Below are 19,602 nucleotides of genomic sequence, written 5' to 3'. Positions count from 1 at the left end.
TAAATAGTTAAGTTGTTGACGAGAAGTGAAATCTTGAGCGTTGTGTGGGTTTGGTGCGAGGGTTAAAAAAAGTTTGCCTCCGAGTAAAACACAATTTTTTCACTACACCAACGTGAGGAAAATACTAACTATGAAATTCTAAAAAAATCGGACCATAACAAATAAAAATTAAGGTACTTACCTATCCTATTTTCTGCACTTGTATCGTAGATAACTATTATTGTTCATTTCGCTTGCGTCATCACGTCATTTGAATCATTTTGATGTCAGTGTACGTTCGAATTGGCCTGTGGAATTAAATGATAAATAAATAAATATTATACGACATTATTACACAAATTGACTAAGTCCCACAGTAAGCTCAATAAGGCTTGTGTTGAGGGTACTTAGACAACGATATATATAATATATAAATATTTATAAATACTTAAATACATAGAAAAACACCCATGACTCAGGAACAAATATCCATGCTCATCACACGAATAAATGCCCTTACCAGGATTTGAACCCGGGACCATCAGCTTCGTAGGCAGGGTCACTACCCACTAGGCCAAACCGGTCGTCAAACTGACGTCAAACGTCAAATGATGAAAGTTATAGCAGCTGCATTTCGCTGTTTTATTACCTAGCTAACTCCTCGGGAGTTTTAAAAGAAAATAATATCATAGACTACAATCCTTGAGCAACTTTGGATGAAACCTACTTTTCTTAGTTCGAACTATCTTGCACTACTGTGAATATTATCAGGAATGTCACTGACTACTTACTTAAAAATTGGCATATTTTCGGACACTCGTAATTTTATGCAATTGAAATATTTTATTGAATGTTTTTTTTAATATCTTAATTATAAGTTTGTATTCTTTTTTTTAATATACTACGCCGGTAGCAAACAAGCATACGGCCCGCCTGATGGTAAGCAGTCTTCGTAGCATATAGCCGCCTTCAACTCCAGAGAAGTTACATGCACGTTGCCGACACTAACACTCCGCAACCTCGTAGAGCTTAATTTTAAAGCTAAATTTTATTTTTTAAGTTTCAAAACTTTGATGAGTTATGTTGCTTGAAATAAATGCAATACAATACAATTATCGTAAACAACCGGCTTGATTTATTGAGTAGTGACCCTGCCTATGAAGCCGATGGTGCCGGGTTCGAATCCTGGTAAGGGCATTTATTCGTGTGATGAGCACGGATACCTATTTTTTTCTGACTCAATGTCATGGGTGTTTTCTATGTATTTAAGTATTTATATAATTATGTATGTCGTTGTCTATAGTTCGTGTCATCCGCGATGACGCATAAATTTGTCAAATCTAAACTTAAAAACATGACTGAATTATGAACCCAGAACACAAGCCTTATTGAGCCTACTGTCAGACTTACGGCCCGATTCGAACAATGATTAAGACACGTTTAAGATCTTGGAAAGGTCTTTAAAAGATCGATAACTAAACGACATATCAAAATTGACGTTTATTTCGATTCCGTTGTGATCCCAATAATATCTATCTACGATATTTCTAACGCCAAAGTGACATTGGTTGCCCGAATCGGCAACGCACATGTAATACCTCTGGAGTTGCAGGAGTCCATAGGCTACGGAGACTGACTCAAGAGATAGCTTTTTAGCGATAAGACCGCCTGTTATTACCTAATTGTAAATTATGCTCTCTCTGTATTCTACTTTTCAATATATTGTGTACAATAAAGAATATTTATTATTATTACATATGTAGGAAACATCCATGTCTCAGGGAAAAATATCCCTGCTCATCACACAAATAAATGCCCTTACCGGGAGTCGAACCCAGGACCATCAGCTTCATAGGCAGGGTCACCCCCTAGGCCAGACCGGTCGTCATAAATTATTTTGCTCATTTATTTTTCACTGTGGAAGAGATGAGAAACTTTGACAACCACTAAAAAAAAAACAGAGTAGATAAACCTCCCACTTTACTGACGCGGAAACCGAGCAAAAGCTTCAACTTTACACAAACCTTTTCCATCGGTGGTTAAAAGTTTCCTCTAATTTTGAACGAGAAGCTAACTAAAATAACTAAACAACCGTCTACTGTAACATAGTTTAAAGTTAGAAAAGCTAGCTTTAGTTTCGAAAAAGCTAAAACTGAAAAAGTCGATCACGTACGGTGGTTTTTTTTTATTCAATATACTCGTAACAAATCAAATTATTTTATTAAACCACGTCATTGCCCAAACAATAAAAAAAAAAGTTTTTCCATTTTTAAATATTATCCGTTCTCCATGATTTTTTAATATGTTATTAACACCATGAAATACTAGGTGTATGAAATGCATATCGGAATTGGTAGATGGCGCTGTTACATCGGTCAACTAGCGAACGTTAGTTCAACGTAGTTTTATAAGGTGCTAAACTTTTTTTTTGTATTTTTCTGAGGATTTGTGTGGAGATTTTTACTCGTAGAATAAATATACGTCTGTTTATTATTAAACACGGTATTTGTTCTTGCTTCCCCTTCGAGACCCTAGTGCAAATTGTACACTAGGTTTATACGTTTTCCTTTTTTCCAAAATTTGCAAGACAAAGTAATCTCTTAAGATTTACGTAGTGTAAAACGTTTTCTCCCGAAATAGAATTTCATAGAAAAATTACCGTTATTTCGTTAGATTCGAAAAGCTATTCTTCCCTCTTAAGTAGTCACAGTACATACTGACTAGTCACACTGTGAATAACTTTGACGTTTCCCGCAGTAATACAGTCGACAACAGCAGTATTGCAGCGTGACAATACTGCCGACTGCATTACTGCCAAAATCGATACAAATGTCAAAGTCGATGTTGCTGCCCGGATTTTTGCAATTTGTAATGCAGTCGGCATTATTATAGCGCTGCAATACTGCAGTAGTAATGCATGTGAAGTCTGAATCCGAACTTCACCTTTAGTCTAAAATTCGCTTAAAACGTAATACTTATTAAGCTTTATTAAGATTTATTAAAACTTATTATATTAAGTTCTTGTTTGTAACTAAAGTGGCGCTGTATTAAGAAGGTTTTTACAATCAATGTCTTTCTGTTCTATTCTATAAATGTGTTTTTATCTACTCGTATACAGGTGATTCAGATGACGGGAGCAGGATCAAGCCTGCGTATTTAGTAAGTTATCCGTAACTGTTTCGGACCAGTATTTGTGAGATTAACGTTAAATAATTTTTTCTGTTAAAAAAAATGGTTTATTTTATTTACGGCATTTATGGTCACCCTCTTTGTTTTATCCATAACAAGTGACACATTGAATGTCATCGAAGTCTGGTTACCTTTGAAAAATCGTATCTCACTCAAGTCTGACATTTTATATTCTATGATCATTTTATATATCTTTCATATATTTTCTTCATAATCAAAGTGCTGTCATAACGGTTAAAGAAGTTTCATCTTTGTTAATTAAGTATTTTAGGGTGTCCATGATTGTAGATAATCAAATTTGCCCTTAAATAAAGTTAGATAACAGAAAACAGCGTGATTGTTTTACTTAAATATGACAGTGAACGATTCATTAACTTTACTGATTGTGTAGGGTTGGTCCTGCTCACGTCTCATGAATCAACCGGTATATGGAGTGAGCACTCTAAGCATATGTCTCTATAGACAACTAAGACGTCTTTCCTCTTAAAGAATGTTGGTCTGAGTAATATGTGAGTAAGCAAGTATGAGCAATCCGTATTGCAAGCACGGAATTGTTTAAGTATGGGCGGTACGTTTGGCACCCCTACAGTTTGTAACGGTTTCGAACGCGCCGGAATTCAAATGAACGCCCATTAAAATAGTATTAAGCGCGCATATTTATTAGTTATTTGCTACGTGAATACTGGTTTGCTGTTAATTTAGGTTTTTACAACTGGTAGGCGTTAAATATTTATGTTAATTTAAATTGCCGATTTTTGTCGTATAATTTGCACGGATACGGACAAAATGCACGCATAGGAATAGTTCGTGTCAATCACGATGATGCGCAGATGAGTTAAATCTTACCTGTAATAACATGACACAATCTATAATTATCATTACAGATTATCATTATTATATAGTAGTCCATACTCTACAGATTATCATTATTTCCTTGGCGTTGCCTTGGCATTTTGCTAGGTACTTTTTACACCACTAGAGTCCGTTTTTTAACCTAATTTTTTTTCTATTTTTATGTGAAAAATGTATTTGTTATTGGTGCAATAAAGAATAATTTTCTTTATTGCACCAATAACAAATACATTTTTCCCATAAGTAAGCGCTGGTGGCCTAGCGGTAAGAGCGTGCGACTTGCAATCCGGAGGTCGCGGGTTCAATACCGGCTCGTACCAAAGAGTTTTTCGGAACTTATGTACGAAATATCATTTGATATTTACCAGTCGCTTTTCGGTGAAGGGAAACACCGTGAGGAAACCGGAATAATCCCAACAAGGTCTAGTTTACCCTCTGGGTTGAAAGGTCAGATGGCAGTCGCTTTCGTAAAAACTAGTGCATACGCCAAATCTTGGGATTAGTTGTCAAGCGGACCCCAGACTCCCATGAGCCGTGGCAAAATGCCGGGACAACGCGAGGAAGAAGAAGGTGCAATAAAGAATAATTTTATTTAGATAGTTACTTACTTACTAATCCTAATAATTAGGGTAGGCACCATTTTTTTAGAAAGCGACCGGTACCTTGACCTTATAATTAAATGGATAGACAAGGTTTTCTTTCGCCAAAAAGCGACTAGTATAAAGTTTCAAATAAGAAACTCACGGGTACAAGTCGAGTTTCGAACACGCGGCCCCCAGTTTGAAAGTCGCACGCACTACCGCTCGGCTACCAACGCGTGGTTTTGATTAAAATGTAATTGACAAAGTATTTTTTATAATGCTTATTTATTTCTTTGGCTAGTAAAAACAACAATAGGTAATTATTTAATTTTTACTAAGCACATAAGAACGATATTACAAATTTTAAAATTATCTGCTTTCATATATCAAAACAAATCTTGCACACCTCGATCTCTTTTTGTGCACGGACGAGTCAACACGCACCGCGCTATGCCCAGTTGAGCATGTGCAGAGGGGAAATTCCACGGCCCGATTCAAAGAATGAGATACGATAACGATAAGTTCAGGTTTAGATAAGTTCTCATTTAGATATCGTTTGCATGTCGTACAATTGAACAAAACAGCTCGATTCGGGCAACCAATGTCACTGACGTTAGAAATATCGTAGATAGATCTTATTGGGAACACAGCGGAATCGAAATAAACGTCAATTTTGACATGTCGTTTAGTTATCGATCTTTTAAAGATCTTTTCAAGATCTTAAACGAGTCTTAATCATTTTTCGGATCGGGCCGTCAGTTGGTTAAAAGCACCGGTGCGCGGTGTTTCAAAAGATCGGTTTGAATCTTGCCCAAAGCGTTTTTTATATTTCCTTTCAAAATTATTGAGTTGGTGCATAAATCATTGGACACTTTTATTTCATAAAAAAAATTCTAGGTTTCAATTCGGTGACACGCTAGAATAATCTATTATTCTACAGAATGTTCTAGGAGCTTTACGCCAAGGGGTATAAAAGAGCGCGCGCGTTCCGAGTTGTTCAGTTTAGTTCAAAATGGAACCGCGTCAACTACGAGCGATCATGCTTTACGAGCATAATCTAGGGACGAGTGCAAGGCAAACGGCCGAGAAAATTAACACTGCGTTCGGACAAGGCACTATTGCTCATTCCACAGTGAGTTATTGGTGGTTAAGTCTTTTGATAAGGGGGACACGAGTTGTGAAGACAAACCTCGCTCCGGTCGGCCAGTTGTCTTCGACGAAGACCTTCTACGCTCACATTTGGAAAGACATCCGGATGCGACTACCAGGGACTTGGAGAAGGAACTTGGGTACGACCATTCCACCATAATTCGGCACCTGCATGCAATGGGCTACCACAAAATAATGAGTCGGTGGACACCTCACGCTTTGACAGACAGCGAGCGCGCAGCACGCGTGACCATATGCGAAAGTCTCCTCCTGCAACCTCACAGACAAGACTTTCTCAGGTCCATTGTCACCGTCGATGAATCCTGGGTTCACTACAACAACAAAACGCGGCAGGCCTATTGGGTTCTACGCGGAGAAAGGGCGCCAACGGAACCAAAGTCAGATGTTCATGGACGAAAGATAATGTTATCAGTTTTCTGGGACTGGCAGGGCATATTGGGAACTGTTGGACGAGAAGCAGACTATTAACGCTACTATTTATGGAGAGCAACTGGAAAAGTTAGCCCCAGAAATAGCGACTAAGCGTCCAAAAAGGCTGTCTGTATCACTTCTTCAGGACAACGCTCGACCACATACTGCGAAGTCTGTCCGCCACATTCTGGAAAAGCTGAACTGGACAGTGGTACCTCACCCGGCATACAGTCCTGATATTGCGCCGTCGGACTATTGTCTGTTTCAGGCTCTAAATTTACATCTAAGAAAGAAGAAGTTTGAAAACTATGTACAACTCTCAAGACGATATTGCCGAGTTTTTTGACCACCAGCCTCCTGCTTTTTGGGAACACGGCATAATGTCTTTGCCAGAGAGATGGTTACATGTTGTTGAACATGTAGCCATCTCTCTGGCTATGGTCATTATATTGTGGATTAATAAAAAATATTTTTAATAAATGTGTTTGAGTGTCCAAGAACTTATGCACCAACCCAATATTTACTTACTGGTAGTGAAGTACCTATTTCATTATAAATTATACATGATGTTTTTCGCGAAATCATAATTAAATGATATTTCGTACTATATTTCCCAGTAAATATTAACATTGCCGTTGGGATTGGAAAATACATATTATGGTGGATTTCAATTAGTACCTACGTTATATAAATTGTATAAATAAACCAATGTTGGTACGCTTATAAAATAAATATTGGTTTCCATTAACAATAAAGGCAGATACTTTGACCATCCAGGAGCTGGATTCAAATTTAATAACTTGTGACGGTTTTGATCTCATTTTGATATGATACGATCCTTCACTCTGAACGATGCATGCGAAAATAAGTTAAAGTCATGCGAGAGATGCACGCCCCACTAAGACGATCGTCATTCAAAATGGTAGCAAGATGTTAATTAACATTATCATATATATTACAGGAAATTATCAATATACCTATTTCAAGCTAAATTAAAACGAATTAAAAACAAAATTTAATCACTAATGCAGTAAGCGTGATGGGCACCTTTGTGTCGGGAGCAGCCCGGGGTGGGTTTCAGTAGGTTGGTAGTGATTTTATACAAGTTTAGTTTCTTTTTTTTTTAAAGTGTAAACACATTTAGCTTTAGACGTTACTGTTTAACACCTAAACCGGGCTTCAGTACCCCTAGTGTAAATTTATTCGATAGCGTGACGTGATGTACGCGTTTGCGTTAAGTCTCATTTTGTATGGGATTTTGAGTTTCCTAAACGCCCCACTTGGCGTGCTGTTTTTAAATGCAAACGCGTGCGTCACGTCACGCTATCGAATAAATTTACACTATGGGTTCAGATAGTAAAACAAGTGTGTTTTAACAAAACAATTGTTTAAAAAGGTGTCAGAACTCAGATGACTACTTATTAATTATTGAGAGTTGATGGAATCTAAAATGTACTAAACTGTTGAGTGAAAGCGATGGACTTAATACTGGGAATTAAGAAAACGCATTATTTTTAAGAGACATTTAATACGTCATTGATTAAACGAAAATAAAAAATGTGATCAATACCTTTATAAATGGACATGGTCACAAGAATATAGATTCCGGGTTCCTTATTATAGTGTGTGTAGTGTGTTTTGCAACCCTTATTATAGTGTGTGTAGTGTGTTTTGCAACCCTTATTATAGTGTGTGGAACGGGAGCCGAAAAACACATTTAAAGTTCAAACTATTCAGTTTTAAAAATCGTATAGATCGTGTCATTCACGAAGACGTGTGCCTTGACTCGTATTGCCATGTTATTAAAGGTTAGATTTGACAAAACTGCGCGTCATCGTGGATGATACGATCTATATTAGCAATATTACATTATACTAGTTTCTGCCAATGACTTTGTGTGCGTGTGATGATGAAGATTTATAAAAACTACCCTATGTCCGCCCCCGGGTCTCAAAATATCCTCATACTAAATTTCATCTAAATCGGTAAGGCGGTTTAACTTCCTGACGACAATCGTCCTTCACATAGGAGGTTAAGCGTGACGAGGTAACAGACAGATAGACAGGGTGACAATCAGACAGAGTTACTTTTGCATTTATAATATTATATTATAGTCCCGGCTGGGCATAAACAACCATGGCCGATCTGGAAAGCTTTAAATAGACTGCGTTCCCAAGTTGGCCGTAGCAAAGACAATTTGGTAAGGTGGGGTGGCCTACGCGGCTCAGATACTCAATGCACATGTGGCACGGCTCCCCAAACGATGATACACATGCTGTCCTGCCCAGCAAACCCGCACACATGTTCCGAACAAGATCTACGGGACGCAACAGACAGGGCGTTAAGCGTCGCTACCTTCTGGTCCCGCTTAATATAAAACCGTATATATATATATATATATATATATATATATATATATATATATATATGACGATAAATACGTAACCATCGACACGAGAAGAAGAAGAAGATTATAGTAGACGGAAAAATATAATAGAAGCAATTTAAACCAAAATTTAATTATTTACTCAAAAGACCAATTTCAGACCTGCGTTATCTCATGGTTCCCATTATCGTTATTAAGAAAAGGGTTAAATTAATTGCTTCACTGAATAAATACGGCGCAAAACCAGCAATGTAACCACTTACAGAGACAAGAGGCCGACTCCGGTTTCAAAAACTTGTTACGGGTGATTCCTATTTTGATACGACTTATACTCATACTCATTTATTCATAAAGTTTATTTACATGTCATAATAAAATTACTACTAAATTAAAGTTAAATTCTAGCTTAAAATTTAAATTACAATAAAAATTCAAAACAAAGCCAATTTAAATGTCTAAAATTAAAAATTGAATAATACAGTTATAATAAATTAAAATTTAGATCAGAAATTAAAGTCAAGATCAAAATATACATAAAAATAAAATAATTTTCATACTTACACGTCTTTTATAAATACGTCATTAAAAATTAAGACGACAATCATATTACTGTAACAATACATATTATCTTCATAATTAAATATACTCATTTGGCTTTAATACACAAACGCAAAGTTTTTTTTTAATTGTTATCAATATGCACATAAAAAAACATATTTTTTGTCACCCGGTATATAATCGTTCGAAAAAAACTGGTGAATATGAAATAGTCAACATCACTTAACTTGAAACTCTAAATCATTAGATACTTATGATGTACGTTAATATGTAGAAAAAACACTTTGCCCAACCACTGGAACTATTATAGTTATTTACAAGTGCGGAAAGTTGGAAATTCGTAACAAGTGGAGATAAATTAAAATACGACCGAAAGGATTCTTTTGAATCGACACAAATTGTGATTTTCCTATTCGCACGTGTATCGTACAACGTATTAACAAATAGCGTTTTAAATTTCGACATAGTTACATAATGTGCTAATTATCGTACTAGTGCGGTAAAGTAGCATATGTACTATATAATAAAAATATTTTACTAAATGAGATTTAAATCTCCATAAAAGCACTGTCACACCACAAAGGCAGTAAAAGTTCATATCCATTACCGCAATAAGTCCTTATGTCACACGAGTCGTTAACTACACGAACGGCAACTCAAAGGGATTTTATTGCAAGTACTTAGTCGGTTTTAAGTGACTCATAAGGCGCTCATAGAATCAGCGTGAATTTGAAGCACGGAAGAGCTCAGTTAGTAACAAAGACTTTTTTTTTACTACGTCGGTGGCAAACAAGCATACGGCCCGCCTGATGATAAGCAGTCTCCGTAGCCTATGTACGCCTGCAACTCCAGAGGAGTTACATGCGCGTTGCCGACCCTAAACCCGCCCCCCCTCGTTGAGCTCTGGCAACCTTACTCACCGGCAGGAACACAACACTATGAGTAGGGTCTAGTGTTATTTGGCTGCTGTTTTCTGTAAGGTGGAGGTACTTCCCCAGTTGGGCTCTGCTCTAGATCTGGAATGACATCCACTGGCTGTGCCCTACCACACAAAGCGAGATGACATTCACAATGCCCATACCTCTCTTATGGACGTAGTTTAAGGACGTACCCGGGTCCAAAACATACATATATAGTACATTGTGCAACGAGGGGTAAGTGAAATTTTCCAAACGAAGCCTTTAGACGCATGACAGCCGCAGGTTGGAGTGCATTAAAGTGCGAGTTTGCAATATTCTTACCCCCGCGAACGAACCGTAGATTGGTTAATCTGCGCTCTCCGACGACAAGCCCCTTCTCTCCCGAACTTGGTGCAAGTTTTTTGAAGACTTGTTCCAGAGTGCTGGTAAAGAGTTTCGGCGATAGCGGGTCTCCTTGCTTAACTCCTCTCTCTATGTTGAAGGACGGGCCAGACGATTGCAGTTTGATGGTGGCGGTACTATTTCTATATATAGTGCCTAGGAGTTTTATGTAAGATGGGTCTATTTCTTGATTGAATAGGGCAGTGAATATGGAGTCGTGGGTGATGCTGTCAAATGCTTTGGAATAATCTATGAAGGCGATGCAAAGTGGAAGTTTGTGTTTTTGGCATTTTTCAACTATTTGATTTAAAGAGTGTAGATGGTCTGTGGTGGAGAGACTTAGTCTGAATCCTGCCTGCTCTGGTGGTTGATGGCGATTTTTTAACATAAATAATAAACATAATTTCGTAAATAAAACGTTTTAAAAGTAAAACTCATTTATGCCTCTTGGTTTGGATGATTAGTGACACAACGGGAGTTATAGCTTTTTTTTTCACAATCCATAACTCCCAAGGGAACTATTAATACATGCTTTTGTCCTTCAGTATACCGGCATGAAATAAGGTCTTTTTCAAGCAAGTGTGATGAAATGGTACATTACATATCTGCGTCTAAGAAGGCGTTATTTTTATTTTTCATCTTTCTAATTCTTAATAACTACCAACTTACAGTTGTCTGTGGTATACCAGCGAACATAGATGCAAAATTCGAACCCGTTCACACTTCTAACAGTATGAAATTCCGAAAGTAGGCAAGCTTAAGAACCAATCCCTTTACAATAAAAAGTTTCTGTACCAGTCATACCTTAGGGCAAACTATTAAAAGCTAAGTCAATAATTATTCAAATAAAATGAGACCTAATACATATACATTAAGTTTTATAAGTTCCCTCCTTTTAAAGTGCAAGATTTTATGTTCAACTTTCTCGTCCCCCTGGGAACAGGCTTCTTTGAGCGCCTCTAATCTATCGGATAAAGTATTTGGAAGTAAAACTGTTTGGAAACATCCATCTCTTAATAGCTTTTGGGCAAACTGGAAAAGGTCCTCCAAGGAGGACGATTTAGAGATTTGAATTATCTATTAGTCAGCGGGTTCAGTAAATAGAAGACTGATTCAATTTTGTTTTAATTGTAATTCGCTACAAAACTTCAGAACGTATACTATGATAGCATTTCATAGCAATTAAAAAGCCTATTTGTTTATTGTGTACAATGCAAACGAACGCTGTATTATGTATTTTTGCTTTACAAATATGAATTGGTAGTAAATATTTGAATATGATTTTAGATTGTCATTCTTACATGGACACCATATTTAACGTCGCAATGAAAAATTCAACCCCTCGTCTGCGCAAACATTCCCTAAAGTACCATTTGATTACATTGTACACGGATCCTAATTTACTATTTCTTTCCAGGCAACCCTCTTCGGTGCGATTGCCGGCTCTCCTGGATATACCTTCTAAGAAACGAGACCAAAGACAACACCCTGAAGCACGCCCTCGAAAAAATATCGTGTGTCAGCGACACGGAGAAGCGACCAGAAAAATCCAATGAAATTGAAGAAAACACACTCGCCGACGAAAATTACGGCGAAGAATATTACGATAAAAACGAAGATTATATAAGCAAGGAAAAGTTAAAAGGGAAGTTTACTAAACTTACAGATATTCCACTAGAAACACTTCCATGCCCGAAAGAGCTGCAGAATGTAGATGAGTCGTATGGACATCCGATCCAGAATGAAATTAGATTAAAAGCGTTCTCAAAAGCACGCTGCATTGCACCTAGCTTGATCTTCCTTTTATTGATTATACTAATTTAAATTATAAGATAAATTAATGGCACACTAAATATAATGATGACTTAATTTGTATGTGGAAATCGCTGTACAAACTTCATATAGAATTTGTCATGATTTTTTGTGATCTTGATATTTTCTATCAAAGCTGTAAGGATTTAATTATCAAAAGATTTGCCTCGTTAATAACCTCGTACACTCTCAACAAAAACCGTTTCAAAAAGAAAATCTTTAATTTGAGAGATTCTTTAAAACAGCGCGTTTTGAATAAGCTAAGATAGAATAACCGACCAATTTCGAATAACAACAACGCAGCAAGATTGTTTGAATCAATATTCCAAAAGGAAACAAAACTAATTGTGATATTAGACGATATTCCCACCGTTCTTGCCGATTTTGATCGTTAGGGCGTATTAACACTGAGTCAACAGCCTTATTCAACGCGGCACGAGTATAACACGCCATTAAAGATACGGCTGAATGAGTTTCCTGAATGGAAACGATTTAAGCCCCTCTGCGTCACTGAGCAGCGTATTGATGAATACCAATGTTTGTAATCATGTAGGTGTAAATCAAATGTGTCAGATTGGAATATTGTCCCCATTTTGGTGTGCAAAATGGTTACGTATCCAGAACGTATAGAAGTGAAACATGATGTCTTTATTTGGCAAATGCGATGTTTAAGAAGATTCCAACTAAACTACATATGACCTGTGTTTTGTTTCAATGATTAAATATCTATTGAAGACAAAATATTAAGATCCGTATAATTGGCAAAAGGCATTTGTCGTTTATAGATAAATAGGTACATAGTCTGGCAAAAGTCACATAGACGTAGGCTGAGAGAAACATACTGTATTTTCTATATGATAGTGTTATAATCTACAAATTTTATGTTTGTATTAGTTGTTTTTTTTACAACATTCAAGAACACACAACATATTTCATTATAATTATTATCATACTATCAAAATGACGTTTAATATAATACGTAATGTGTTCGAAGTCGCTCGAGCACCTGACGGATTAATCCGTCATCGACGGTTAGTGGTACGGTGTCGGGGATGTAATCTACCTTTGACGCAAACAACAGATTATAACGAAGGTTAATTAGTTTGATGTAGTAGTCAGGGGACCGATTAGTGAACTAGTTCTCATACAATATTGGCGATGAAATATCACACTTATCCGCCACATCAGCCCCCGTCTAGACAAAAGCTCGTAACTAACAGGCCAATTTCAACCTACTCCGACATCAGAATCTAACTGATGTCATTCAGTTATCGTGCATTTGATGAATTTCTCTCGTACTTCCATACATGAATTGCCGCTTGAATGCTTTATAATTAAGGCTCGGAACCGACTTTTAAAATACCGGTAAATACCTGGTTTATTTCGGTTTTCCTCCGAACTTTTATAAGAACACGAATGTTTTAACAACTTTATTGTAACCTAAAATAACCGGTTTATTCCACGACCGAGGCAACGGCCGGTCGGCCTGGTGGTGTGCCACGTAAACATTGACACAACATAGGAAGAAACCGTTTTTTTTGTTCAACACCGGTTAATTTGTAAAGAAATGATCACATAAAAATAACGGTTTTTCGAGCGAAACCGAATTTTAAAGGTTTTGTGCCAAGTAAGTTTCCGAGCCTCGTTTTTAATCTAATTTAAGGAATATAATGTGTAAAACCATTGTCTTATTTGTCTTTCAATAGTTTTCGTTTTATGGTTACTTAAATTACTGGGTCCAGTGGACCCCAAAGCAACTAAATATGTTTTAAGCTTGTCTTATCAGCTAGCAATATTACTAAGTTTATTATATGCAAATAATTGGACATTTAACTGACGTCAACAGACACGTGCGGCCACAGCCCAATATCAATCTTGGTGCATTCCGATAAGATTCACGTTGACACGCCGCGCACGATAGACATGGCGTTCAAAGGAGGAATGGTGGTAGTGGTTGCCTATAACAAAATTGAAAAACATAGGTTCACCTTGACCTTTGCAATGATTGCTGGGCTAAAATGGGGACATAGATTCCTGTGTATAAATCTCTTGTTAACTATTGTAAATATTAATGTTAAATTCTATGTAATTATAAATAAATTATTATATGGTAATGTTAGGAATGTTAATGTTATGACTGTTGATTCATCTGAACCTGGCTTCATTTTATTCAAATTAATGTTATTACTTATAAGCACTTTTATGTCAATCGTTCAAATATTATTATCATATTGTTGTAATAGATAAGTCACTCTCATCATCCATCAAAGATTAATTCCATTAATTAGTATCACATCTCAATAATAGTTCTATTTAGGTACAAATATTGATGTCAATGATCTCATTTTGACGTTCGCCCGTGCATTTTGCTCATACAAATACATTGGAGTGATGCGCTGCGACATATCATCACCATCAACATAATCATCATTAACAATTTTTTTAATCGATTTTTTCCCGTATTGTCCATTAACAATTGAAAATCAATTCTACGGCTTCAAATAATATCAAACATTGGAAACATTAAGTCAATGACTAATGCAATAGATTGATATTTCTGCCTAATGGATCTATAAACCAAATGTACCTATTCAATTTACCAATAATTTCTTAATACAGTTCACCATTAATTATATTTGTATAGTATTTCCATTTAGTTTAATGGTTTGATCGCTTAGATTTCGTGTAGCATAATCAATTCTCATTTACCGTGTGTGACTGTGATTCTGTTGTAATAAATATTTCTACCCGTAACCGAAGTTTTGTTTACATCTACTTGTATTTTACCAATATTTACAGTACATTTAAGAAACTATGTCCAAAAAGAAAAAAGTCAAAAATTAAGAAAAAACCGGCCAAGTGCAGGTCGGAGTCGCGCAACGAGGGTTCCGTATAAACCTATAGATATAATTATATATTATTATATAATGTAACTAAAAATTTACGGTTTTCGCAATTGTTATCTGTGCTATAAGACGTTGCTTCGTATGTACCAAATTTCAAGATTCTGAGTTCACGGGAAGTACCCTGTAGGTTTTGATTCCCTTGCGAGAGTCGAAAATTTGCGGCATAAACGGCTGTATCTTTTAATGGCGTTGGCTTAGAAGTTTGATTTTCACAACTCCAAGTGACAGTAGACCTGAGTATTTGATATAAATTCCAGGTTGATACCTCCACGCGTTCCTGAGAAAAAGGGTCTCAACAGACAGACGGACGGAGTTTTTATATGAAGTAGCTGTCACATAAAATGTTTGTAGACATTTTAGGAAGTTAAACACATTATTTTATTTAGAAATATTACATTTAAGTAATGTTCTGCTGATCATTGAGCTAAGCAGAACATAATTTGAAAAACAAAAGCCGCCAGACTCCGTTGGCTCGGACAAGTAGTCCGGATGGGTGAAGATCATACAGTCTGGAGTTCCAAATGGTCGAAGACCGTCTGGATGCCCTAGGTACCGCTGGAGAGACGAAGTGCAAAAAGACCTTAGCGAACTCGGCGCCGTTGACTGGACAGAAACGGTTTTGTACAAAGAAGCAAGGCGGTCTTTGTGTTGGTAGCCAAGATTCACTTCGGGTCGCTGAGCCACACCAGTAAGTAAGTACATTTAAGTAATAAAAACAAGGTGAAAACACATTTCTTAATTTTTTAAGGGTTCCCCAAAGGGTACAACAGGACCCTGTCTGGTCTGGTCTGTCTGTCTCTGTCCATCTGTCACCAAGCATCACCAAGCTTTATCTCAGGAACCCTTATAGCTAACAGTTGGAATTTCACAAATGATATACTGTTGCCGATGCCGCTATAACAAAAATACTAAAAAGTACGGAACCCTCGGTGGGCGAGTCCGACTCGCACTTTTCCGGTTTTTTCCTATAGTGACTATAGTGAAAGAGTTCCTGGAAAAATTATATTTCGTATTTAAAGTTCCGTTTCCGAACCGGAAAGTATTTTATTTTGTGTAAATATTTTTATGTACTTAGCTTATTTATCTTTAAATACATTGAGTTGCTTAAATAGGGTCCCGTAGAACAAACACATTTAAATATTGCAGTTACAAGTCAACTAACGGCCCGATTCGAACTTTAAGCTACGTCAAACATTTGCTAAAGTTTATTTTTTTATGTTTTTGTTCGGTGGCAAACAAGCATACGGCCCGCCTGATGGTAAGCAGTAGCCTATGTATGCCTGCAACTCCAGAGGAGTTACATGCGCGTTGCCGACCCTAGCATTCCCCACCCCCCCCTTGTTGAGCTCTGGCAACCTAACTCACCGGCAGGAACACAACACTATGAGTAGGGTCTAGTGTTACTTGGCTGCGGTTTTCTGTAAGGTGGAGGTACGTCCCCAGTTAGGTCCTGCTCTAGATCTGGAATGATATCCGCTGTGCTGTGCCCTACCGCACAAAGCGAGATGACATTCACAATGCCCATACCTCTCTTTTGGACGTAGTTTAAGGTCGTACCCGGGTACGATATGGATCAGATATGTCAGTGTCAAAAGTGACGTTTCTTCAAACAAACACGTGACTTTTAACACTGACATATCCCATACAGAATTACTTTGTTGAGATCCTGCTTTGCGGTTCCCAAGGTGACGTACTTTTTGCATATTGTGCCTGCCTGTCTGCACCCTGGCCATATTGACTCTTTCAACCATGTGGTGAAGGAATATGCTGAGTGTGTGCTTAATGGCACTTTAGATTTGGACCAATGGAACTTGGCTTCATTGCCTATACGTAGTGGCGGTCTGGGGTATACGGTGCGTGGGAGATGTGTTCCGGCCTTCCTGGCATCGGCAGCGGCGGGGGTAGTGGACCTGTCCTTGCCATTAAGATTTTATTCTGTGATGGTGACAAGGCTATAATACCTTTTCCTTCCGATGCGTTGTCGGCCTGGGAGGCTGTCAATTCGGGTACGCCAGTACCTGAACAGCTGTTCAGCGATTGTGGGACGATGGCAGCATTAGGCGTCTGTTTGTCAGTCTTTTAAATAACGCTTCTGGTGCTGAACGAGCCAGGTTGAACGCGGCTTCGGTGCCAGAATCGGCTTGGTTGCACGCCATCCCCTTTCCTAACTTTGGCACCTTGCTCGACAACGACTCGTTGCGGGTGGCCGTTGCTCTTCGTCTAGGCTGAGATGTTTGAGAACCACATCTATGCATCTGCTCTGTGGTGGAAAACAACGGACACCATGTCTTGAGCTGTTGCCGGTGCGCGTGGAGGTTCCCATGGCACCACGCGTTAAACGATATTATTCGAAGGGCACTGGTGTCAGCCAATGTCCTGTGTTGTGCTGGAGCCGCCCTTAAGTCGGTCGGACGGTGGGAGGGTGGGGGTAGGGATCATTACGTTCGCCGCCACGTACCTTGGCCGCACCGTGCGATCAGCAGGAGCTGCTGCTGAGCAGGCGGCGTTCCTAAAGAGGGACAAGTAATCGGGGCTTAGAAGCTACTTGTTGTTCCCCTGGCCGTGGAGACGTCTGGGTGCTGGTGCGTGGAGGTGAAATCTTTTCTTGGGGAACTGAGGCGTCGCCTGCAGGAGAGGGGTCTCGACCCCCGCTCCGGATAGTTCCTAGCGCAACGGTTGTCCATCGCGGTTCAACGCGGAAACGCAGCAAGCGTGATGAACACCTTTGTATCGGGAGTGGTTGGGTTGTTCGACTTATTTTTATAGCTTAGTATAGGTTTAGTTTTCGAATTTAAACTGTCGTGAGACACTAACATAAAATAATTCTATGGATTACACTCAAGTATTTGTAGTCACTCGCGGCACAGCCGGCGGACGCGGCGCGGAGCAGTACGCGGTTCGCGGCCGTCGTGAACGCTGCTGGCACTGTTAGTACTGTTAGTACTTGAGAAAGGAGACCTAAAGAAAAAGTCGGCGTCCATTGTACGGCGAATGTGGGCGAGCGGAAACGGGATCCTAAAGAAGATAGCAGATAGGATGGACTCTGCCGTCCTTGCCCGGTTCACTGATCTGCATGTACAACCTAATCGGGGAGGCGAGCAGGGAGGGTGGGGACCAAAGAGGCCATTTATTTTATAAGTATAGGCTTAGGTCATAGTTTTTTTTTGTAACATATGGACCCTGTGTAACAGTGTTGTCTGAAATAAATGATTTTTATTATTTATTTTTATTTAAACTCTCCGAAACATGTCGCGCGAGTGACTAAAAATACGTGAGTTTAATCCGTAGAATTATTTTAAGGTATAGTTTTATTTATTGTTATGTTTATTGATAGTTTATTTTTTGTCCTTAAGGATTTTGTAATGTTTGTATTTTTTATTATTATGCAAAGTAATTGTCCTTTTATATAAATTATATCCTTCAGTATAAAAATATTTCTCAGATAAGTATATTGAAAAAAAATTAAGTTACTCTTTAATTTATCTGCCCTTTAGCTAGATGTTCATAACTTAACTACACAACGTTCATATTTAAATGCCCATATAAAATAATACGAAACAAGTTCTTGAGGAAAACTGCCCTAAAGGCATTGAGAGAATATGAAAAGTTTTTAGGCTTCCATGCGGCCGCTCGCTATGAAAGAAATTTGAAGTATATTATATTGCACGTTAATAATGTAGGTATTACTGAAGTTATATTAAATATAAGTTTCTGTTTTTTGAAATACGTTATTAAACTTTGGTGTATAGAGTTCCCTATTCTGATTTTTTTTTTCAGAGCTTATCGGACAATTACATATTTATTTCGGGACAAGTTGTGGTTTCGTATTTGCCCGCCCATAATAAGGAGCTCTTCACCAGCCAAATTTTATCTAAATCTAGCAAAAACAAGTCGATAATAAAACCTTTAAATGCAGAATTACTGACTTTTAAAAATAACATAGTCTTCTTTCAGCGAAATATCCTATCTACGATATTTAAGGTACTTTCCCTTGATATCCCGTAGTCTTGGGACGCCCTGTATAAACACGAATACGAGGAAACATTGTAATTACTCTGAAAAATGAGGTATTTAGTGTCAGGCTTAGAGGTACCGAGAAGGTAGCAAGTGGAAAAGTGCCGAAATATCGGGAACCCTCAAAAACAAATGTAAGTATCTAATACCTAGATCGTTACCAGGTGGTAAATTTAACAAAGTGTGCCATAAAGCTAAAAATACCCAGATGAGATACAATTTAAGACTAGACAACAACAGGTGAGCTTGTCCCTTAACAGCGATCTCTTCCAGACAATATAAATAGTTATAAAAACCAACATTACCAACAGCAAGGAACAAGATTTGCACAAAGGCAATGAGATAATTTAACGATCTCCTCACAGCTTCCGTATTCTGAACTTTTTATAGCAAACGATTTAAATATTCACTTGAAAATAGCTATTAGACGTGATTCAAATCGC

At 37.8% G+C, this 19,602-nt stretch overlaps 1 protein-coding gene across 2 annotated transcripts in view; it reads left to right on the top strand.

The window, feature by feature from the left end:
- LOC133525502 (connectin-like) overlaps window positions 1-16,033 on the top strand; it is a 189,187-nt gene extending 173,154 nt beyond the window's left edge. For both annotated transcript variants that reach the window (XM_061861764.1, XM_061861763.1), the window contains one exon: window positions 11,845-16,033. In XM_061861764.1, coding sequence (XP_061717748.1) covers window positions 11,845-12,251 — 407 coding nt within the window. In that variant the 3' untranslated portion in view covers window positions 12,252-16,033. The remainder of the gene's footprint in view (window positions 1-11,844) is intronic.
- The last annotated feature ends 3,569 nt before the right edge of the window (window positions 16,034-19,602 follow it).

This window comes from Cydia pomonella, chromosome 15 (assembly GCF_033807575.1).
Source record: "Cydia pomonella isolate Wapato2018A chromosome 15, ilCydPomo1, whole genome shotgun sequence".
Taxonomy (NCBI): Eukaryota; Metazoa; Arthropoda; class Insecta; order Lepidoptera; family Tortricidae; genus Cydia; species Cydia pomonella.
This window is presented reverse-complemented; position numbering and strand designations above follow the sequence as displayed.